We start from the raw sequence: 23,692 nt of genomic DNA, 5'->3' as shown, positions 1-23,692 counted from the left end.
GGAGACGTTTTCTTGTCGATTTTGAGGATGAATGCAACTTTTTTGGAGTGACAACTAGTGTCTTCCAGCAAAACATGTAAGTATGACTTTGCAACTTTTAAAACTTTTATTACTCATCATTATTATCAGCCTTTTTTACTGAAACCTTCCTTACTTTTTGCAGTTTCTTTTATCTACAGGACATTCATTATCGGAAGATGTCTGTTTCCTGGCTAGCAAGAAAGCAAGTGACTCTACCAGACAAAAAAATCAAGGATGAGTAAGTATCTTTTTCTTGGGCAGATTTTAATGAGTCTTTTAAACAGTAAAGAGGGAGTCAAAAGTAAGCAGACGTCACTCAAAGGAAGTTTGTACAAATTTATTTATCAAAAAACAACTTTCTGGAACGCTTCTCACCTACAACACAGATTCAACACCTTTTGATAATTTGCTGATTTATTTTGTTCATCTTTCCTCGTCGACTTGAAATTTAAGGTGTCTTTTAGAACCCCATGCATAGCCCTTAACTGTCAAATGCTGAGCAAAAAAGTAGCTACATGCTACAAAAACTTGGCAACATGCTAGAAATATGTAGCAACACATGTTACAACTAGCTGCTCCCATAGGGAGCATTTACTGCTACACAGTAGCGAGGTGTCCATCTCCTCTGACGTAACTATGGTTGACCAGTTTAAAAACTACCAGAACAGACATGCCTAATACATGGATATTTCAATTGGAAAATGTCCTGTCAACATTCTTGTAGCTTACGGGATCATATTTGCACGGAAATCCTGTGAAGATATAATATTTTTTGATTTAGAGCATCTGTTATAGATTGAACAATGTAGGCTTTTGTTACAGCAAGGACCTTCAACAAGGTCCTTGGTTACACTGTGAAAATGTCCGGTTCTACTTATTAACTGGATTACGTTTGCCTGGAAACCGTGTGAATACTCAATACGTGTTGATTTGGAGCAACTGTTGTAGATTAAAAAAAAAAGTCTTTGTTACACTGAAACAGTTGAAGCTAAGGATTCTGGTCAACTGCAGCCCGAGGGAAGAAGTAGAGCCTCTTGCGTAGGGTGTGCACCACTTCCGGTTGCTGCTTGTACTCCTGGTTTTGAGTTTTGAAGTCTGCTACTTTGGCGTTTACCTGGGAATAGAATGAAAGTGTCAGATTCACGTGCCCCTATTGTATCCAGAACCGTGCCTATCTAGTTCTATGCCTGAACGATACCCTTTTCGATGTCCTTGGTCCTGATTTCGGGAGTCCACAGGGCAGACCTGCGAATTAGTTTATGTATTCATGATTGTGCTCAGATAGGGTTTAAGAACTATATCTACAAGACATGTTTCACAAGTGTTTGACTTTCGCTATGTACACGCTTGCTGTTGCTACTTACATTTTCTTGTTGAGAGGGTCTCCTCCGGGTCAAGGATGACGCCCGACAACTGCAAATATTGAAAAAACGGATAAAGTCAGTTATATGAGGTAAAGCCATTAATACGTGGTATATGATAAAACGAAACATTCAATTGAATTGTGAAGTATCTACAAGGCTTAAAGCTTAAATATTGTTATATGATAACTTAATAGTGAGTAACAAGATCAATATGAAAGATTATCTACTGATAATGACATATAAACATACCAGGCAATCTGGCCAGTCTGTACACAAGGTCTGCTGATGCTGTCTTATGTACAAACGTCAATGCTGTCTTCTTTACCCTGGGACACCTGACGTCACGGCCGTCCTCTGCAGTCCGGTCCCTCAGTACGTGCTGGTACGGGTTGTCCAGTCCTGCCTTGATGCAGTGCGCACAGGTGACGTGGAGGGAGTACCGCACACCTGGCCCTCAAGTCTTAGCTCGGCTCTTCCTGTGTGTCATACTTTAGATGGGTGAATTAGAATGTATCCTGATCCTTTGCAATGTTGGCTTGGATAATTTCCTTGCTTTCTTGGAAATCGTCAGCGCGTACGCCGCCGACTCGTGATCTTGCCTTTAAGTCTGGTTCTAGAACGTCTCAATGTTCTATCACAATGGTCGTGGACTTTGCCACAAGGTCGTTGCCCTTGAACTTGTAAACGCCCCGATTGCCGCGCCCGCTGCGTCCACTGTTGCCCTTTGACCTCTACTGATCCGCTGCTGCATTCGTGATGCCGCAAGCCTGCAGGAAGGCATTGTGGGATTCCTCCCAGTACCTGGACTCCACAAGCTCCCGCTTGAACCTGGCAGCTTTCGCGAACTCCGAGTCGCTGTGCTCGAGGATGTCCACGATTCGGTCTGCCCACCTCTTTGCGTCTCCGGCACGATCGCGGTCATTCACGCTGGTCTCCACGATGATGTTCCTGTGCTCTGCGCTGAGTTTTTTCTCCTTGATCAGGTCGAGGATCATGTCTGCCAGGCCGGTCTTGTCGGAGATGAGGACGGGGATGCCTGCGGCGATGGCCTCCAGGCCGACCAGCCCAAACGGCTCGGAGCGGGATGGCATCAGGACCAGGTGGGCCGTCATCATGTCGTCCCTGATGTCCTCCTGGGTCCCGTACGGCAGCAGGGTGGGATTCAGGTCGGGACTGTTCAGGGCGTCTTCCAGGATCTTCTGACTTGCGTCCTCACTGATGCCGCGGACACACCAACGGGTGTTCTTGATTATCTTCACCACATCTCTCATGGACTCTCCCACGAGGTCATGACCTTTCAGCTTCTCCACCTTCCTCACCCTGCCGACGGACAGGACAACTTTTTCCCCTCCTCCGGGACTCACATCGGCGTCCAGAAATATCTTGGATGGCTTCGGGAGGAAGATATGGTGATTCTGTGGTTTCTTCTTTCCCTTGTACTTGGTGCTGCAGTGGTCGTAGATCCGCTTGCCTACCGAGAAAGCTGCCTTTGCGTTGTGTACTTTATCAAGCATGTCCTCCTCTTTCTCTCGTGCTTCCACGGCCTTCCGGCCTCCCTTGTAGTACTCTGTATCCTCGGGTATAACGTGGGTGAACATAATGAGGTTTGCCTGTGGATAGCGTTGATCCTTGATGTTTCTTGCCGCCGTATCTGTTATATCAGCATGGCCGATAATGCAGGTGACGTCTTGAGGAAGGTTTGGGTAGTGTTTATCGTGGTAGTAGGTCAGCCAGTCCAGAGTTGGCACCGAATTCTTGTCTAGTTGTACTGGCCCTATCAGCGTGACGCCATCTCTGTCCGCTGCATCCTGGTCTTGTTTGGTCACATGCAGGGCTGTGGCGTACATGACTGCCTTGCCCTTCACTATCTGGCTCGCCTCGCAGTTGATGGTGGAAATTCCTCCCTTGGAAGTCCCATACTCGTCGCTGATCAACAAGATTACCGGTAATCTGAGGCCTGTCGGAAAGCAAAAGCAAAGACTGTATTGAGGTCTGAATATAAATGCAGAACCCTGTTACATTACTTGAAGTCATTTGTATTAATGCTTAAATCTTTTTAACTAACTTATCTTTGACTTTTATCAGACAGTAAAAGAATTGAACGTGAAAGGTAACGTACCCTTTGAATGGCGGCCACCTTTTACAGCTGAATCCTCACGACTGGAGGCTCCCTCTGAAATATGAACCTTTGCTAAAACCACCATAAATTCTTTAGATATCATCCAATGATAAGCTACGCTTGTTATTTTCTTCTTTCCTCTGACATACTTTCTCCTGCACCGTTGTCTACATGTCTGACACATGTTTCAGATATTTCACGTTATTAGTCTAATTCAAAAATAACAGAGTGGTCAGTTGCATGTGCTAAAAGTACTTGTTCCAAACTAATTGGAGCATTTTTTGAAAATATTGTCCCTTTTATTCGCTTGTCGCTGTTGCTAGCTATTTCAGTGTCCAAATATATACATAATACTTCGCACTACTTCAGTTTTCTTTGAATTGGAGTATTTGAGTTCAATGTTAATCGGACTGCGCTCATTAACCTTTCAACGTATCTTTACATTATCATATCGTACCAAATTTTGTTATTCCTTGTTTCTTTGTATTTCATTTATTAAGTGGTAGCGTCAAAATAAGTCATGTCACTTGAGTGCGCTATCACTTTGTCCTGTACCTTGCTATCTTTGTGTGAATTAAAAAAAAACAATCTCAGTTTTTAGCCGTCAAGACTCAGGCATGCACGATAATGTACACTTTCGGGGCTAACGTACTGTGTTTGTTCAGAGTATGCCATATCATTTTCACTACAATGGTATCTGGCTTGTCATGCTGTGTCTGTGCCTGTTAGGTGCCATTTCGGCTAAAACACATGCTTTCTACATCTTGAGCGTTACGGTGACGGCTTAGCCAGAAACAAGTTTCAAGTGGCCACCAACTAACCTGCCGGAGGGTTTCCAGATGCATCATGGTCCTGGAATTCTATAAAAATGAAACAAAATTGAATAATCCTTAAGCCCTTATCGCTGGAATCCAGAAGATCTACTCTCATCTATTGAGGGATTTATGCAAATCACCGGTAACGAGGTCTGTCAACATTGGGCAACTACAAGTCCTGAATTGGCTTGTCAGAAGGGCGAACCCTTTGTAATAACCAACGGCTAGTTGGCCAGCCTTTGCTACGTGTCTTTCACAATCAAAATAAGTAGAAAATTCTACGGCACATACATGTAATTTCTACCCACAGTTATACTATATATGTAATATGAAAGCTTACATGTACATCCCTTAGATGTGCAGCTGCTTTGTCAGATGTTCATGGTGGGTTACAGAAGGCCTCTGAGTTACTTAAAGATTGGACGATAAATACTGATTTAGTCTTGCTAAAACACAGTGCCTACATTACCTGGAAACTTGCTCTTGAGCCCATCCACGACACTCATCAGATCCACTTCTTTGAGAGCGTCCATCAGGACAGCCATGGTGGCGGCTTCTCCTTTACTTTTCTGCCACTCTTTTAACGCGTCCCAACAGCGAGACCTGTCATCACTGTTTCTCTTTTCAATGTCTTTTACATTGTCCCAGCTCAGCAATAGGTCAGCAAGGTCCTTCCATTCGGCCGTTACATTATTCTTGATGTAACGGAAGTACCCGGTGAAGTCTGAACCTATGAGGAATACGGTAATATAAGAATATAATATTTAGATACACATATTCCAAAATACACCAAAACATGCACAATTCCCAAGATAGGTTGTTGCAAATGTTTGCTACATTTTGAGTATAGTAGTCGGTGTAGCCAAAATGCCATCAACTAACCTGCCAACGTTCCAGCAGCTTTTCCACATTTTAACTCCTCTGGAGGGTTTCCAGACACGTTGTGGTCCTGGTGTTGATAGGAACTTTCTGTAGACATGAAACAAGAAACATTCTGCTTCTTTTAAGAAGTACATGATTCAATTCTAAAAAGCCCTAATATTGCGAGAATCCATCCATTGAGGGGTTTATACAAATTGCTGGTCTGTTAACAATGGGTCCTTCCATTCAGCCGTCACATTATCCTTGATGTGCTTTTGTATTTATTGGCAATGATGCGGGTCATTACAATGGTTAGTACAGGCAGTAGAGACCGGTAACGGCTGACTCACAGGATACAGGCATGATACAAAGTTGAGATAACCTGCTGACATCTGAATTTATAAGGAATGTAATGAAACGTATCTTTTCTTTAGCTACACGTGTTAGGCATACGATACATCAAAACATGCTGTTGATAGGATAGGATAGGCTGTTGCACATGTTTGCTGCATCTTGAGTGTACGGCTTTGCAACAAATTGATCACCAACTAACCTGCAAACGTCGCAGAAACTTCACCCTTTCCATCTTCCAACTTCTCTTGATCAGGTGCATCCTGGTCCTGGGATCTTTTGAGTTGATCTGAAGTTTCTGTAAAAATGCATCAAGAAGGACATTGTCCTTATTAACAATCATATGCAATCTTACAATGGATCATTCCATTCAGCCGTCACATTATCCTTGATGTACTGGCAAAACATTCTGACACTGAAATCATTAGGAATATAATATAACGTATCTTTACTTTAGATGCACAATGTCATGTATTCCAAATTACATCAAATTTACCATGCAAATTAAGTTAATAGGATAGGTTGTTGCATGTTTGCTACATCTTGAGTGTACGGCTTAGCCAAAAACAAATTAGCCTCCAATTAACCTGCCGACGTCCCAGCAACATCATCTTTTCCAACTTTCAATTCATCTGGAGGGTTTCCAGATGCATTGTGGTCCTCGGGTTGATCGGAGCATTCTGTAGTAATGAAACAAGATACGTTAGAATTGAATTATGTATTAAGCCCTAATATTATGAGGAACAAACTAAAAAAAAACATTTACAAAAACACTATTTCATGGAGGTATGAGATCTCCGTATTCTTCTTGTCAGAATGTGCCAGAATCCATCAATTGAGGGGGTTATGCAAATTGCTAGTCTAATATGGCCATAGGTGCGATCCGGATTTTGGCTTCGCTACGTATTATCCTTGATGTAATGAAAAAACCTGCTGACCTCTGAAATTATAAGGAATATAATAAAATGTATCTTTGTTATAGATACACAATCATATACTCCCAATTATAACATCAGATTAGACATGCAAAAGTGAACAAAAAGGCTGTTGCGCATGTTTGCTAAATCGTGAACAGCGTACTAGTCAAAACCATAAGCCTCAAACCTTCCAACGTCCCTTTAACTTCATATTTTCCACCTTTTAACTTCTTTGAAGGGTTTTCAGATGCATCGTGGTCCTGGGGGTCTTTGAGGTTGATCGGAACTTTCTGTAAAAATTAAACAAGATGTGTAAGAATTGAATCAGGACATTGTCCTTCTAAGCCATTATTGCTAGAATCCAGAATGTCTACTCTCATCTGTTCGGAATGGTTTATGCACATTGGTGGTCTGTGATATGCAAGGTAAAAACCTATTAAATGTCCGGAAATGATTGGCCAACATTTGATCTACCTTCGTCAGAGTCAAGGGACACCTGTGCTGGCAGGATCCGGCGCCAGGGATCAGTTATTTGTTCTTGATACATGGTAAGTAGTCTGAAATCGATGGCTCCTTGGTACATGTGCGTCTTCCTAGCTGGGCGCGGAGTATTCGGAATCAGTTTAACGGACCACCTGTTGCACTTGGGAGGTCCCCTTGCAGCTGGTGGAAAGACGAAGCTGATACCATCTGAAACATCGTCGGGGTGTCCAATGACTTCTTTGCTGTTGTCAAACGTGGCGTTAATCGTATCGTCCCTGCCCATGACGATGCTTTGTTGGAATGGTGGGAGCGGGAGCATATTAGCAGCTCGGAAAAAAACATTGGGGTTGGCGTCCTTGTGAACACACATAAGGTGGATTTTGTTATCAAATTTTGTTGCCTGGTTTGGGTTTACTATGAGGTACGCCTTGTCTTTAGTGTATTCGTTCCAACATGCTTGCAATGCGTCAGTTGTGACTGCAGTTTGGGATGCTGATGGGACATTTGGCTCCCTTGAGTTACTTTCATCTGCTGCTTCCCGATTGGATGTCTCATCTTGGTTACCCTTGATTGAGGTCAAACTTTCTCCGCCATTGCCACTTTCTTTGGCAGCGGCCATCCTAGAAAATAGAGCAAAACAGTGAAAAATATTAAAGAAAACATATCATTAGTAAATATGTAGTTACCCTTAAATGTGTGAACTAGTTGCTTTATAAGTATGAAGCCCAGTGCATTACCTGCAGGAGTGCCTCATGGTGAATGTGACTGCGTCCTCTGTTTCATGAACTTCTGCCTGTAGCAGCGACCACTGAGAAGGATGTGATTTTATCTGCATTAGGATGGTTTTTTCTTTGCTGCAGCTATGGTCACTCTTCCTCCATGCCCACGGCAGGGTGACGCTCACGGGCTGTAAGAAGTCTTCCTCCTTGCCTTGGTGCACGGTCAGTATCGGGGTCACAGCTGAGAAAGCCTTTGTTAAGGCGTCGTCAATGGGCAGTATATCGACCTGAAAGATAACAAAAAAATATGTGGTAAGGTAAAGAAAAAAAGACTTTTGCTGGATTTGCGTTGAACATAACTGTTTCATCCCTGCCCATTAATAGTGAGGATATAAAGGAGTACACTTTTTTTACAATAGTGGGTGGCATCTGGCTAATATATAGACACGAAATAGCAAAAACATGCGCTGCAAAATTGTCTCTGTACATGTCTAAGCTACACATAGACCCACCAGGCTGGCAAGGCCAGGTACGTAAGCGAACTGAAGAGCCAAGAAAGTAAGGTTAATTACCTCGAAGGAAAGGGGCCTTTCCTTCTCAACGCATCCTGTCGGAAACGAGATAGTGACACCATCCTCCTCAACCGTGCAGCCTTCAGCTGTGATCTTGTATGTGTGCGGCACAACAGAAGATGACACCTGTAGAAACAATACTATATCAGCCATCCTGTCTGGAATAAAGTAGACTTGTAGGACTCTAAACATGCAATAACCATGATGAAAACTACCAAAATCGACGCACCTTCCTCATGATTTGTGCAGCAGTAAGACTGATTTTGGTGCTGGACAGTGGTTCTGTGGTCATTGGTATCTGGGGGGATGACATATCCTTCATGTCCTCACAGCGTGATATGAACTCCTTCAGCAAACATTCCCTGGTCCCTTTGGGGTATTTACTGTAAGCGAAGACCGGAAAGACTAGGTTCTTGTTCTGTACGTACAATTCATACAGCAGCGGGGGCCAGTACCTCTTCTGGAGACTCATCATTGTGATGATCGGTACGACCATTCTGACATTTCGTTTAAGAAGATGGCGCAAGAGTTCTTCTTTCAAGCTCTGGTCTGGTTCGATGGCGTCTTCAGACACTGTTACACCGTACCTGCTGAACGACTGGGATGCCTGTTCTTTCAGTGGCTGGACAAGCTTGTGACTGTATTCGTCGATGTGTAGTATAACAATTTCATTCCCTAGAAATAAATGTGAAACATCAATGTTATAATTAATATCATACCTGGGCCGCGATAACATTCGATACAGGTGTACTGGTCCGTGTGATAACTAGCGGTACAGCCGGGGGTTCTATTTGCTTATCACACGGGCTTCCAAATGTTCCGAAGAATAAGTCGAACGCGTTTTTGCCTGAGCTGCGTGCGCCACTTTCGAAAATTCGAATACAGGATTGGGACGTTGGAATTGATTTTTTTTTGCATTTTTTTTGTTCAGGGACACCAAATCTTGGCACATTTCGAACAGAAAGGCGTGTTTCCGCGGGTGGGTTTGACATAAATAAAATACAATGTGCACTTTCCGTCCCAGCCCTCCTGCCGATTGGCTCGCCCCCGGCCTTCGACCGTCGGGCGATCCGACCCACGGTTCGGCCAGTACCTCGGGTGATACGGAATACACAGCGTATATATTATAGTCTATATGTATGGAGTGTAAGGTAAACAAGCTGTTAAACAAGTTTTGTAAGTAATGTACCTCTCTCTTCTCGGAGGAACATAGGTGCTATCTCAGGCAGGCAAACCTCCGCAGACGCGCCCAGCAAGCGACGACACATATCTCCGGCATTGTTGACGGCACCAAGCAACTTTTTGAACCTGCTTTCAGGTGTGGACTCTTTCTTGATCCGTTCACACTCCCCAAAACTCAGCCCTCCGAACATTTCCAAACAATCCAGGAGAGGACTAATCTTATGGACTACCAACGGCACCATTGTGGGCTCTATCATCGCGGGTCCGGAACCACCTGAGTTTTCTGCATGATTGTGCAACATATTTTCATTTAGTAACAATTTAAAACGTTATATTAAGAAGATGGGCTAGACAAAATCTGAAATTAAAATAGAGATACCTGCACGTGAAGTTCTCTTATCACCACTGCCACCCATCCAAACGTTGATGAAATCTTCTGGAAAACTGAGATTAAAAACAGTATGTCATTAGTCATACATAATGATGTTAGGGAAAAGTACAGTGAAGTGGACACCAGGCACCCTCTTGTGTAGTTCATTACACAATTGTGCAAGAAAGAATTATGCGCTAATGAAATAAAAGGTTGTTATTCACTGAAAAACTAAATGTACAGCCTTTACAACTGACGAATTCGCAACAAAGGCTATTCTAGCATTCCCTCAATTATGCAGATTCATGTTTGATAATGTTCACCTTCACTTAACTTCTAAATTCCATAAATGATAAGTATAAAATTCTTGGTAGTTACCACTGTGGACTTATAGCATTTCTCATGCAGCTTACGTTTTTATTTACATAATTAATATCTGTCGATGTTTCATTACAGTAATTATGGTAGATCTTGGTTTATATTACTGTCGCTTCATGTCAAGCTTTTATTACTTATTATATATATACAAAAGTCACGACGACCTGTTGAGTTATCCTCTTTTAAACAAACGCCCCTGCATTTTCCGATTATGCTGTTAGGGGCCTCAACTCTTCCCGAGAACAAAAGGTATCTACCAGCTAGAAGTATAACTGGTCTCACCAACTGGATCCTGTTGCCGCTTCTTGTTCGGTGACAGGGAGCTGGTAGAATGCTGGTGTTCCGTTTTTTTCATCTGACTCCTCCCCGAAGCACCAGTCATACTGGATATACGGGATCCACTTCTCCTTGATCTCGAAGAGACAACTGCTGAGGAACTTTCTGACGGGTAGACCCTGTGTGAACACCGGCTGCTCCTCAACTCCAGCCGACAGAAGCTCCACCTTCAGGTAATGCTTTACTTTGGTTACCACGAACTGTTGCTTTTCATCGTTGGTAGGAAAACGACCGCAGCCGGCGAATACGTGGGACTCTTTAAGACCGAACCTGTGCACACAGATGGCTTGTAGACGATAGAACATGCCACTTGGGAGGAACATGTTGTCGAATACGACATAGAGAGGGTGCTGGTGTCTCCTCATGTTCCCAGGATACAAGGTGTTGTAGTCAGGCTCTGCGGCCAGGAGGGATGGTACGAAGTAGATCTCGTCTTTCTTAGGCTCGTCCGCTGTGTCAACAAACCCACCGATCGGCGTGGCGTTGCAGAGGAGGTAGTATTTTTCCATTAGTCGCTTCAGGAAGTCCTTGTGTTCGATAAAGAAGGGTTTCATCTTCTTATCTTTCATCTTCTGATCTGCTTTAGTCCATATTATTGTCACCAGCCTGTCACTGAGAATACCTTTGGTCTCCAGCCTCCTCCACATCTCGGCAACCTCCCCACCCGTGCTCCTGTCCTGTTGGTACTCCGGGACGGTGATAATGGTCTTGAAGACGTCAATCATCACCTGGGGTCGAAGGGTCACGTGGTCACGAAGAACGGGTTCGTTAATGAAGATGATGTCGCCAAGGTCATGCAGGAAGGTCAGGATGTCGGCAACATGGCTGACGTCCGTGATGCCAATGTCATCACTCCGGGCCAGATCGACGACATCTTGAAAGCGGCAGAATGGGTCACCCTGTCTCCTCTTGTCCATCAATTTGGACTTCAGATGAAGCCAGGTTATCGGAACCTCCTGGCCCATGAACGACAAATCCTTCGCCATCTCACGGAGGTATTCTCGGAGATCTTCAATGTCGCTGTTGTCCTCGCTGAAGTTGTCCATGACAAATATCTTTGGTAAGACGTGTGTACCGGCAGCCATACCACTGATGTGATCACGTATGTCTTTCTTGTACTTCTCTATGTACAACTGAAATGAATAGCACAAATCCTTAAAGCAATATTGGCAAATCCTTTTAGTGATTGATATGAACTACAGGGCAAACACAAGTTCAACTTCTTTTTCTAAGACCTTTGAAGAAATATGTAAATATTCTACATACCTCGCTAACTTTGTCCTTGTGTGTGAGAACCAAGATGACACGCGGCTCTTCTTTCTCTTCCTGCCCGGGCACCAGGCCGTGGGTGTGGACAGAGTTCAGCCAGTGGTCCAAGTAGTCTACACAAGTATGCAGTAATTATTTTATTTATTTATTCGAATTTACCACAAGTATAAATGTACAAGTGGAATGGAGGGCAAAACAGATGTATTGACATCTTAATAAGTTGCCCCCCTCTTGCACGAAATAGCTTATTTTTTCCTCATCATTTCAGCTTTGCAAAACGTCTTTATGTGATTTACAAGTAACTTCAATTTCAATTCCCATGTTCAAGCTTTCAAGTTGACCGTCCTCCCATAGATGTTTCCAATTAAAACCGATTGCTTTGTCACCAAGTAGGTTTACAGTTAAAGAAGTGGTACGTGCCTCTTCCAGTTACGAGGTTGTCCGCTGACGCCTTGTAGTCCAAATCAGGAACAGGGTCGGACAGCCTCTGCAGCAGTGACATGACCAGGATGTAGATCCCGCGGTACGTGAAGAAGCACTGGTGCGAGCCGTAGTACGTGGCCTGGCCGCCAAAGTCCCAGAAGGAGATACGCGGGTTTTCGGCTGTTCCAAGCTGCTCCTCGGTCACGCCACTTTGGAGTCGCTCTTTGGCTTTTATTATGACATCATCCGGAATGTCCTGTGTTTTCTGATGAACCCTCACGTCACCCTGAAGTCGCTCATCATCCGGAATGCCCTGTGTTGGATGCTGGAGTTGTTGTTGAGCTGGTGTTTGTGGTGACGTAGTCCTGCTTATACCTTCTTTCCCTGGAACATAAACTTTACATGTCATGTAGGGAATGTTTTTCCTCGTGTTTCTTCTCCTCCTTCTCCTGCCACTTCGTTAAATGGATCCAACTTCTTTTTGGGGCCAAATGACCGGAAAGTTCGTATGGGGGTAGAGTGGCAAATATATTTGTTTTTCATACAGGATTTTTAAATTAAATTATTTTAGTTTTTTTCCATTTTCTGTGAATTCATATTTTGGGCTTATGCATTTGCTTTGCAAGTGTTACTTCTCTAGTTAAACACTGCTTTGCCTAGAAATCTGGCATACACAACTTAAAAATTATATATCTGTATCTGTATAGCCGGTATAACCGTATTTCGGCGTAACACACCAGCTTCGCAGGCACGCGGCGCGGCGGCAGCTGGCTACATTACACCGATCGACTTTTTACACCTAGCCCTTGAACATCTAACTCTAGACATTGTTTAAAGCTATCTATTGACAATGCCCCTACTGCACTTGGTGACAGAGAGTTCCACTCTGCAATAGTTCTAGGAAAGAATGAATTCTTGAACGTCTCAATCCTTGGTTGATAACTCTGGTACTTGAAGGCATGGCTATTTCTTGTTCTCTTCTGGGCTGGTTTTAGGTACTTAGTAATTGGGACATCCACCAGTTTATTAGTCATTTTGTACATCATGCATAGTCTGGACATTTTTCATCTGTCTTCCATTGATACCCACTGTAGGTTACTTTTCATTTCCGTGACACGAGCACCTCTTTCATAGTTGTTATGTATAAGCATTTAGGGACATTTGGCTTTTCTAGACTTTTCTAGATGCATGTTTTGGCCCCTATGCCCATGCATCAAGAGCAAACTACGTGTGTATTCCTAACTGGCTGAGAGACGTAGATATTTAATAAGGCGTTTCTCACTTTCATCTTCCGGCCTTGGTGTCTCTCGACCTTCCGTCGGTGCCTCCTTTATCATCGGCTCCTTTTGTTGCTTTTGCTTCCCTTGTTGTTCTTCTGCTTTTCCAGCGTCTTGTATGGATAAGAGGAAATCAGTTAGATACCACTGGTGCTTCATCTCTTCCTAGTGATTTGTAAGGGTATTCATACAGATGGAACCATACCAAAATCTATATGCTCATTTTCTGTGCTTTCATGGTACTAACTGTCTCTCTTAAGATTGTTATAATTTTCATGGACACGTGAACGTTTTTGTATACCTGTAGGGTCTTTCCTGTTGCTCCGTAGCCGGACTCCTCCTTGGCTTCGTGACGATGTCTGAGTGCGTAGTTTGATCCGTTCTTGTTGTTCCGCTATGCGTTCTGCCATGGTTTCCTTGAATTCGTCAGGCTCTTCTGTAAGTAAAGGACGTCATATACCGTGTGAATCAGCCGAGGGTTCTTTTATTGTACTGTTTTCAAAAGTATGTAAATGTCTGAAAATAATTATATATTATTGCATGACATGTACTCAAGGGTCCAAACAATCTATATAGACATATCTAATTTCTTGACATATGATAGATAACAACGTTTTCCTGACCTTTTGCTTTCCGCCAAGTCTTGGTCTTCACGCTGGGTATAATCTCGATGCCGTCTGTTATCGGTTGATTCTCCACAGCCTTCTCTCCCGTCAGCCTCCTGACGACACACGTCTTCCCGGATCTGAACTGACCAACCACGAGCCCGCGCACGTTGTACACCCGTTGCGCCCCCTGGCGGCAGGCCTCAGAGTACAGCTGCTGCATTGCAGGACCCCGCAGCTGTATCTCGAGCGGAACACCGCCGTGTCCTGAATGAAGAGATTAACCATTTTATCCGACATTGTCATTTTGCTTCTTAAGTATTTCACTCTGAAGCAATTCAGGAGATTATTCTATCAAGAGCTTAGAAACGGTTTTAAACAAAATAGGTTATAGATTCGCTATGTGTACATTGTTCTTCATGATCTTCATGATTCTTGGTGAGGAACAAGATAAATATAAAAGAGTCCCTACTGATAATGACATATAAACATACCAGTGAGTCTGCCTGGTCTGTACACAAGGTCTGCTGACGTTGATGCTTCAAAGTTGACCTCAGGACACCTGACGTCACGGCCGTCCTCTGTAGTCCGGTCCCTTAGTTCGAACTGCCACGGCCTGTCCAGTCCTGCCTTGATGCAGTGCGCACAGGTGACGTGGAGGGAGTACAGCACACGTGGCCACTCCTGCAGCAGCTGGACCAGCACCTCCAGCAGTGGGTGGACCACGCCCCACATCTCATCTGCCTGGGCAAGCCTGCCTCTGGTTGCCATGGTGATGTAAGTGTCGCCTGCAACAGGTTTGGAACAGACTAGTACGGGGTAGTCCTGTCTGTAGGCCATGACTCCATCTTTCCAGTCTACCCTGTCCTTGAAAAGTGGATGGATCCCAACACTGAACCTCTGAAACAGTCCCCGAGGACAGAATCCTGTGATGTTGCACATCAGCTGCAGTTGTTCTTGTTCCTCTGGCACGTTTTTGGGCCAGACGCGCATCAGCTTCTCTGGCATTTGTTTTTGTAAATACCAAGGGATTTTGTACTGGCGGGTATGTTTGGATGGGTCTGTATTGTCCTTAGCTTGTACTTCAAAACACAGGCCGAAATGTTGCATCAATGCTGTGATAATGTCCGGACTGACGTTGGGTGGCAACAAACACGCCATCACTTCCTTCCGGATCAGTCCACAGTCGCAAAGATCTGACTGGAATGTACTGAGCTGGGCAGACGTGAAATGAGAAAGTCTGGGTGTTGCGAAAAGGGCGCTTGTATCTTGATGAAACAGGTCTTTGAAAAGTTCAATTAGGGCGCGAGGATCATGGAAGACAAAGTCCTTGAGTTTTGGTATGTCCTTGTACCTGAGGATGGTTCCCACCTGCTGTAGGTAAGACAGGACTGGCTCCAGTCTTTCTTCTGAGAGCCCAGCAAGTTGACCAAGTTGTTCACAGTCAGTCACTGTCAGCCAATGCCGTGTGGACATTTGAACATCCTGAGTCACATGATCCTCCCGCGGAGACGTTACAACACTAGAGCCTGTTTCGTCGGCCTGTTCGGGTGTTTCAGCATGGAGGACTTTTTCTACCTCCATGGTTTCAGTGGAAGCTTGGTGTTGAATTAGTTGTTCGAACTCTACCCACGTACTTGGCAGGATCCTTCTCAATGTCGGAAACAATTCCTTATCAATTGCTGTTTCTAACAAGAAGTCTCTGAATCTTTCCCAAGAACTAGATGACCTTGATAGGTGGAATCGAGACTTGGGCTTAACGGACACACAAAAATCAAGCGCATCACCAACAATTCGCAGTCCTGGCTTCAACGTGCGTAACTGTTGATGGCCTATGTCTTCCATTGATTTCAAACGACTTTGAATCTGAATGTTAGTCATTTCACCTATTTGTCTTTGTTCTTTCTCCCACGTATCTCTTTGCAGTCTGATCCTTGCTTGAATGTCCTTGGTCTTTGCTTTTACTTCGCCAGCCTGGCAAAGGTCCTTCTTGCTCCCCACTATAGAAACCACCGCCCCCGGCACGCGGGCATTCAGTGTGTCCAACCAGAACCCCACATGCTTTTTGTAACTCTCTTCATTGCAGCTGTATTCCTGCAGGTTCACTAATAACAGATGAAAGGCATCTGGAGTCAGGAAGAACTGATGAGTGAGATGGTACACGTCATGGCCGCCAAAGTCGTACACTTCAAACGTGATGTTGTTATCTGGTGCCCACTGAGTTATCTCTACACAGTGTGTGCGGTCATCTACATTTGTCAGGGTGGACTCGCCACTTTCTAGCGTCTGTATCAGGCTTGTTTTTCCCGCCATTGTCTCTCCCAAGATGACAACTTTCAAATGAGCGCTTATCGTTTCTTTAGATCGTTCAAGTTCCTCAAAGTACTGTCTGATGGCAGCGATCCCCTGATCGCAAACTTCAGCTGGTGGTTTTATTAGTGGATTTCCACGGACGCTAAGTGTGTCTAAGCTACTGAGCTGTGCAACCTCCGCGGGTAACGTCTCTAGCTGGTTATGGCGCAGGTCCAGCCATTCTAACTGTGTCAGTCTCCCCACTTCAGGTGGGAGTATGCGCAGCTCGCACCCGTACAGATCCAAGTGTTTGACATTAGTGAGCTGTCCGATTTCCGCGGGTAACGTCTGTAGCTGGTAACCGCTCAGGTTCAGCCATTCTAACTGTGTCAGTCTCCCCACTTCAGGTGGGAGTATGCGGAGCTCGCACCCGGACAGATCCAAGTGTTTGACATTAGTGAGCTGTCCGATTTCCGCGGGTAACGTCTGTAGTTGGTTATGGCTCAGGCCCAGCCATTCTAACTGTGTCAGTCTCCACACTTCAGGTGGGAGTGTGCGCAGCCAGCACCCGGACAGATCCAAGCGTTTGACATTAGTGAGCTGCCCTATTTCCGCGGGTAACGTCTGTAGTTGGTTATGGCTCAGGCCCAGCCATTCTAACTGTGTCAGTCTCCACACTTCAGGTGGGAGTGTGCGCAGCTCGCACCCGGACAGATCCAAGTGTTTGACATTAGTGAGCTGCCCGATTTCCGCGGGTAACGTCTGTAGTTGGTTACTGCTCAGATTCAGCCATTCTAACTGTGTCTGCCTCCCCACTTCAGGTGGGAGTGTGCGCAGCTTGCACCCGGACAGATCCAAGTGTTTGACATTAGTGAGCTGTCCGATTTCCGCGGGTAACGTCTCTAGTTGGTTATGACTCAGGCCCAGCCGTTCTAACTGTGTCTGCCTCCCCACTTCAGGTGGGAGTGTGCGCAGCTTGCACCCGGACAGATCCAAGTGTTTGACATTAGTGAGCTGTCCGATTTCCGCGGGTAACGTCTGTAGTTGGTTATGGCTCAGGTCCAGCCATTCTAACTGTGTCAGTCTCCACACTACCGGAGGAACTGTCTCCATGCCTGCTCCTGCTAGTTTCAGTACCCGGAGGTTGGTGAGCCCGGCCAGCCCATCCGGCAGGTGGATCCCGCTGTTCCCGCTGAGGTCCAGTTCCTCCAGCTGGGGGAGTGTCAGTACTGCCGGGGGAACTGTGTCCAGGTTACGGTAACGTAGTGTCAATACTTTCAACTTGTTCAGTTTAGACAACTCATCTGGTACGGAGATTTTTAATATTGAATCCCAGCCCGCACTTAGATCCAGCACCTGTAGGTTTGTTAGTTTCAGCACTACAGGCGGTAGTGTGTCCAGGTTACACATCTGTAAGTGCAGGACAGTGAGGTTGATGAGACCCGACATCTCATCCGGCAGGGTGATGTTCTCGTTGTTACTGAGGACCAGCATTTCTAACTGCGGAAGTTTCATCACGGCAGCGGGAACTGTTTTAAGGTTACAGTTCTGTAAGTCCAGGACAGTGAGGTTGATGAGACCCGACATCTCATCCGGCAGGGTGATGTTCTTGTTGTAACTGAGGACCAGCATTTCTAACTGCGGAAGTTTCATCACGGCAGCGGGAACTGTTTTAAGGTCACAGTTATCTAAACACAACACTTTTAGATTGGTCAGTTTGGTCAGCTGATTGGAGATATCGATGTTCTCGTTGTCTGTCAGGTCTAAGGCCTCCAATTCCTTTAGTTCAAAAACTTCCTCGGGTAGTTGAGCCAGAGGTTTTATATGACTACCATATTCACAAGACAAGTCCAGTGTCAAGAGAGTTCTTTTCCCGATCATGTCCCATTCTTTTGGCTTCACCATGTTTTTAAACCTGAAAGTTTTAACGATCCTCATTTGAATGAATAACGTCAGTTGATCGTATTTACTAACCAGTGACAGTGTTATCTTAACAAAGGCTATTCTAGAACTTCATTATGTATTATGCAAATGAGGTTTTGATTTGAATAATCTAATTTTAATGATTTTCACCTTTACTTAACTTCCAAATGTGGCAAGTATGAAATTTCCGGTAGATACCACTATGCATTTTGTCATTAATTATGCTTCTTCGATTACATATTGAATACTGTCTCTGTCCCTCTTAACAGTCTTATCATAGAACACAGCACATTTATAGAATCTCCCCATTAATTATAAATGTGATCCTGATTTATATACTTGTCATCTAATCATCCCAAAAGCATCATTTGAGCTACCTGTACTTACCAAAAATCACAACGATCCAATCGGTTCTTGAGTTATATAATTTATATACATGTACATATATATATATATATATATATATATTATATTATATTATATTATATTATATTATATTATAAAACACAATACAGATGTTACATGACCTTGCTGAAAGTAATGAACAGCGAAGCACAGTCTGTTAATAACCCCTGCCAGTTTGATATTTAATAAAAGGCTAATTAATTTAAAATTAAACCTCGGCAAGCCCAACCTAGCCTGTTACCAGACTAAAAACGTGAAACCTTTGTACTACATTCATAATGTCAATGTCAATGTCGATGACATAATTTTGCGATTAAAGTGGTCAACGCAAAAACTGCAAAAATAAAAACACAGAGAACATTTCAAGATTTACATTAAATACATCCACATGTTGCAAAGTAGTCTAATATGACAAAGTATTATTTCTGATGCTTACTGTTGCCTGGGCCCAGGATTCTCCTCCACATCCCCTGCAAGCTTCAGCATGAGTTGTGAGATGACCATCCACACCAGCAAACATGACTGCCAGCAGCACAGGGGGTGAAACGCCGGGTTCCTGAAGCAGCCTATCCGGGCCCTGTAGGTGCACAGGTCAACCCCCATCCTGACGCCCACGGGTGAGCTGTGTGTAGTAAGGATTTTTTATCCTTTCAACGAAATTTTGTATTACAGTTTTGACTGTACATAATTTCCATTATGAAAAACCATCATTATATATAATAATACTAGAAAGGCAGACATTTGCTTGGGGAAAAATGCAGCAAATGGCTTCACCTCATCCCCCTTACCAAAAACGGACCTGTACCCCTCCCCACAGACAGTCCTGCCCAATACTTAATTCTAAAGAAAATGCCTCCCCTTTTTAAGAATGAATTATTCTAGTGACCCCTAGTTGGAAGAATTATATAGTTACATCTCTGCCCATGTACGTGCATGATTGCAGAACTTTTACGTGAAAACTGCACCAGGCATTATGCCAAACTTTTATAGGGGACCCCCGTAATCATAGGGAACAATGTAAACAAAAGGTCAATGACCTTACCTACCAAATGACCTTACCTGCTACACAACTACATGTGTCTGTAGCTGATTTGGTTAAACGATTTTAAATGCTGGTTAAAAAAAATAGCAAGGCATATGAACATGTAGGTTATGTGACATGTTTCCACCGATGTACAACCCAAAACCCTCATTTTTCCTGGCCAATACTTATACAATAAACAAACAAAGTACCTGTTCCTATTATAAGTATGCACCTACCATGCGTGGGTATCCTTTAGCACTGCAGATAAAGTAATTTTAATTAAAAGTGAACAATCACATCTTCAAACATGGCCACGCCTGCTGCTGCCTGTAAGACCATATTTGGGACTGCTCTGTTAATTCTTACTCAAACACATTCACATAAATGTACTACTGCTATATGGTGACAGGAGCAGAGCAGACCATGAAATTGCAACATTATGTAACCCAACACCAGTTACCATGGTGACAGACATCAACACATCATGTCATTGGCCAGGTCAAGGGTTAGTGTTTGGAGAGAAGAAGAAGAAGAAACTGAGCAAAAACAATATGTTTTCCTTCGGTAAACATAACAAGAGTCCCACGATGTCTTTATAAAATATGCAAATAAGGACATGGCGTGAATAAATCATTATAAATGATGTTCACCTTCACGTAAGTTCCACATGCGGCAAGTATTGAATTCCCAGCAGTTACCATTATGACATCTTAGCAACTTCCCACTAATTATGCAAATTATGTGCTAATTTACATAATCAATATCTGCTAATGACCTCGTTTAATCCACACATGTCACAATTGTTTAATAGTTTTATTATGGAACGAAGCAGATTTATAGAATTTCGTCATTCATTATGCAAATTAGATCCTGATTCGCATGATTATTATTTTAAGTCATTTAAAGCATCACTTCCGCCGTCTACATACCAAAAATCAACGACAATCCGTCAAACGGTTCTTGAGTTATCCTCCTTCAATAATCGCCCTGCAGTTCCAGACCTACCCACCTACCAAGCTTCATGACAATCCATTCAACGCTTCTTGAGTTATCGTGCTAAGTCACACTACCCCCCCCCACCCCGCACACCCCCCCCCCCCCCAAAACAAACACACTAAACGCTACGGAAAACACCATCTTGGCAAATGTATAGTCACGTCTATTCGGAAGTACACCATGTTGTATTCAAGTTATGTCAAACCCACCCGGAAAACACACATTTTAATGCAAAATGTGCCAGAAATTAAGACATTTGGTGTCCGTAAACAAAACACTGCAGGTGTTACGAACGGTTCAAAGTGGGGCCCATGGTGGGTAGTTCACCGCTGGTACGCCAAATATAATACATTACTGAGTCCGTCTCGCGTCATGCTATCAGTGTGAGTGTGAATGGATGCAAGAAAACTAGGCGCGCCCAGAAATACATCATGCATGATTAAAATCTGTTCAGCACCCGCAAAATGGTGATTTTTGGAGGTGTTAGTTAAAAAAAAGTATACCCATGAAGGAAAATGTTTGAACTCACGTTTATGTCAGCAGGTAGAAAAACAAAGTTGGCGACGACCTTGCTCAAGTCTAAAGTTTCTTCCTTTGGATCTTGCCCGTTCCTTCTTCCGTCCGCAGGGCGCGATATGAGCGCGTCGCGTCCTCCAGAAAACCTTCCTGTTAGACTTAGAGCGTCAGTTTCTCTGCCGCGGACCGTTTGGAAAGGCTAGGCGGGGCCGGGCGGCCGGCTAGCGAAGTCGCGCCCGGGAAAGGGCCCCGGGCCCCGCCGCTCTACCCCCAACTGCGGCCCCGAGTTGGCGACGACCTCAAGTCTTGATGTTCTTTCAAAGGACTCAGTCGGTTAGTTCTTTCCTCTAAAAGAAGACCTCACGATCTACTAGTACTATAGCTAAAAGCTAACGAGACGAGACTTCTCCTGTGCTTTACCGGGGAAAACCGTGGCCGGACCCTGGGACTACACCCTGCTACTGAGGCCCCCACCTGCACTAACCTGTAATGTTACACCGTCTCACGTACCTGTGGAAAGGTCAGGTCATTGTCATAACGACATAACGACACCACAATAAGAAGGGGCGCTTAACCACGCCTACTTTGACGTCTCATGTGTTGACAGACGCCCACAGAGCATGGCAGGTCTATTTTACCCCCCTTCTCATGTGCAGCCAGTCCACATACAGAGAATGGCGTGTCTTTTTGTTAACGAGGTTCTCATGTAACCTTCAGTGTGCCGTCCAAACAAAGTGCGAAGAACATCAAGTAACACTAGTAGCTTTAAGTAATGCTGTATGTCTGGTACTTTTGCGTGACGCGCGCGATGTTTTTTCCTGCGCCCGAGCTGTGTTGTTTTTTTGCTGTTGTTCCATGCGAGCTTGTGTAAAGTTTGTTTCTTTATTCTCAACGCAAACTTAAAGCACTGATCGCTAACCAGTACTCGTAATCAAGGGCCAACTGGTGAGGGGCTGGCCAATAGACTCCCCTTGCCACTGAAGAAAAACGTGGGGTGAATAATTGGCTAGCAGAGTGAACCCGCAGTAAGAGTATGAGTACTGTGGTTTGAACAACGTTTCCCACCTAATCATGGTAATAACGGGTCGATCATAGCCTGCTCAGCTTGTCAGTGGGGACCTCTGGCGGTTTGTAAAGGTTCTGACTATCTTGCTGAAACTAGAGCAAATGCATTTTACTAGTACTAGTACAAGACGCCGTGGGGTGGGGCAGAACTTATTGATTAGACACGGCGCCGTTACCATGGTGAGCAAAACTGTCGTTATAATTCCTGTCAATCAAAATGCCGATAAAACCTCCAGGTGGGCCGGCTTGTTTGCACCGAGCGGCAAAAATAACTTGTGGACTTCAAACGGCAAACATCACAAGACTGCCGGCAGTCTGGGCAGAGTTGAAGCCCGATGTTGGAGACCTTCAACTTGTAATGGTTTTCGGATGGAAATTATACTCTTTCATTACTTTTTGAAAGTCTGTATACTTGTAAGTGGAATGACAAGATTTGTACGATTTTTCTTTCCTTGACACATACATATTCCGCTGATCACCAGTCGATCAAACGGTCTGTCAACAAACACTATCGTCATGATCGCCCCTAAACAACATTTGAACTGTTGACACCCCCCCCCCCTTTATGGTTACTAGTACTCAAAGTTTTTGTCCAGTGAAAATTTAGCTGAACTTCTCTGACCTAGCAGGTGAAGTCTACATCATGACCAAATAAGGCAGGAGGTTCATACAAAGTTACCTGCCCGGTCAACGTCCGGCAGGGCATGTCTGACGTCATACAGAAGTCAACCCCAGTACGTGCATCTGATAAGTTCTGGCTGTAGTGGAAAGTTCTAGAAATCAGCGACGCTTCGGTTGGGGGACTTTTCATTGGCCTCCGAAGAGAGACAGTCACTGAGGAAAAGTAGTGGATGCTGCTTGAAACGTCTGATAGTTTTCAAAATATGTCCAGTTGCTTGAGTAACTATTTTATTGTGTACCTCATTACCTGGATATCAAACCTTCATTGACACATCAGAAGAGATCACTTCTGTGCATTTTACCACTGTTTGTGTTTGTTACCCAGGGCAATTTTACCCCCTTCCTTAAACACCGGGTTTCTTGCCATGGTTTCATCTGGGTCCCTCGCTGTTGGAGTTCTTTGAAAAACTAGCATGGTTTAACAGACACAGTGTCGTCTATTATATCTGATATCTGCTCAATATATCTTCGTACACCCCCACCCCCCCAAACACGGAAACGTTTGTGTCATGGCGACGCAATGTGTGTTTGCTAGTAAACGATCAGCAGCGCCAAAGACCTGACTTGCGGCCGCAGCAATTATTGCATGCAGTGCAATACTACTAGTCTCAAGTCTTAACAAGAACAGCACATTTGGGTTTGAATCTTGGGGTTTTTCTTGCTGTCATTCAATCCTTTAATAGAACTGGCGGTCCGCCGTGCACCATAATAAGTCCAAACAGCTACAA

The 23,692-nt window shown here is 44.3% G+C and overlaps 1 protein-coding gene and 1 long non-coding RNA gene across 2 annotated transcripts; both read right to left on the bottom strand.

Annotated features, from left to right (window-relative positions):
• Positions 1-400: 400 nt before the first annotated feature.
• Positions 401-21,353, bottom strand: LOC109462063. Its single transcript, XM_019758559.1, has 26 exons — positions 21,232-21,353; positions 19,119-19,304; positions 17,343-18,269; positions 15,662-17,270; positions 14,557-15,547; positions 14,081-14,329; positions 13,759-13,893; positions 13,463-13,570; positions 12,178-12,564; positions 11,755-11,870; positions 10,435-11,621; positions 9,784-9,848; positions 9,412-9,687; positions 8,452-8,897; positions 8,223-8,348; positions 7,669-7,937; positions 6,923-7,551; positions 6,119-6,211; positions 5,734-5,829; positions 5,202-5,288; positions 4,789-5,049; positions 4,326-4,364; positions 3,505-3,558; positions 1,635-3,342; positions 1,386-1,434; positions 401-1,135 (listed from the first exon to the last, which is right to left on the bottom strand). The coding sequence occupies exons 2-24, from the start codon at positions 19,283-19,285 to the stop codon at positions 2,117-2,119; spliced, it is 9,543 nt and encodes a 3,180-aa protein (XP_019614118.1). The 5' UTR covers positions 19,286-19,304; positions 21,232-21,353; the 3' UTR covers positions 401-1,135; positions 1,386-1,434; positions 1,635-2,116.
• LOC109462121 lies at positions 5,208-6,217 on the bottom strand. Its single transcript, XR_002139738.1, has 3 exons — positions 6,119-6,217; positions 5,734-5,829; positions 5,208-5,288 (listed from the first exon to the last, which is right to left on the bottom strand). It is a non-coding gene; the product is annotated as an uncharacterized LOC109462121 (long non-coding RNA).
• Positions 21,354-23,692: the final 2,339 nt, after the last annotated feature.

This window comes from Branchiostoma belcheri, unplaced genomic scaffold, assembly GCF_001625305.1.
Source record: "Branchiostoma belcheri isolate BF01 breed outbred unplaced genomic scaffold, Haploidv18h27 scaffold99, whole genome shotgun sequence".
NCBI lineage: Eukaryota > Metazoa > Chordata > Leptocardii > Amphioxiformes > Branchiostomatidae > Branchiostoma > Branchiostoma belcheri.
Note: the sequence above shows the minus strand (reverse complement) of the source record. Positions and strands in the feature narration are given on the sequence as shown.

What these genes read in the sequence shown, in the direction of transcription:
- LOC109462063 (XM_019758559.1), bottom strand. Translation starts at nt 19,285, where the DNA reads ATGGGGGTTGACCTGTGCACCTACAGGGCCCGGATAGGCTGCTTCAGG. An exon ending in CAACAGGAAAGACCCTACAG is followed by an intron (nt 13,571 to 13,758) that starts GTATACAAAAAC and finishes TATCCATACAAG; the next exon opens with ACGCTGGAAAAGCAGAAGAA. An exon ending in ACCAAGGCCGGAAGATGAAA is followed by an intron (nt 12,565 to 13,462) that starts GTGAGAAACGCC and finishes TTTATGTTCCAG; the next exon opens with GGAAAGAAGGTATAAGCAGG.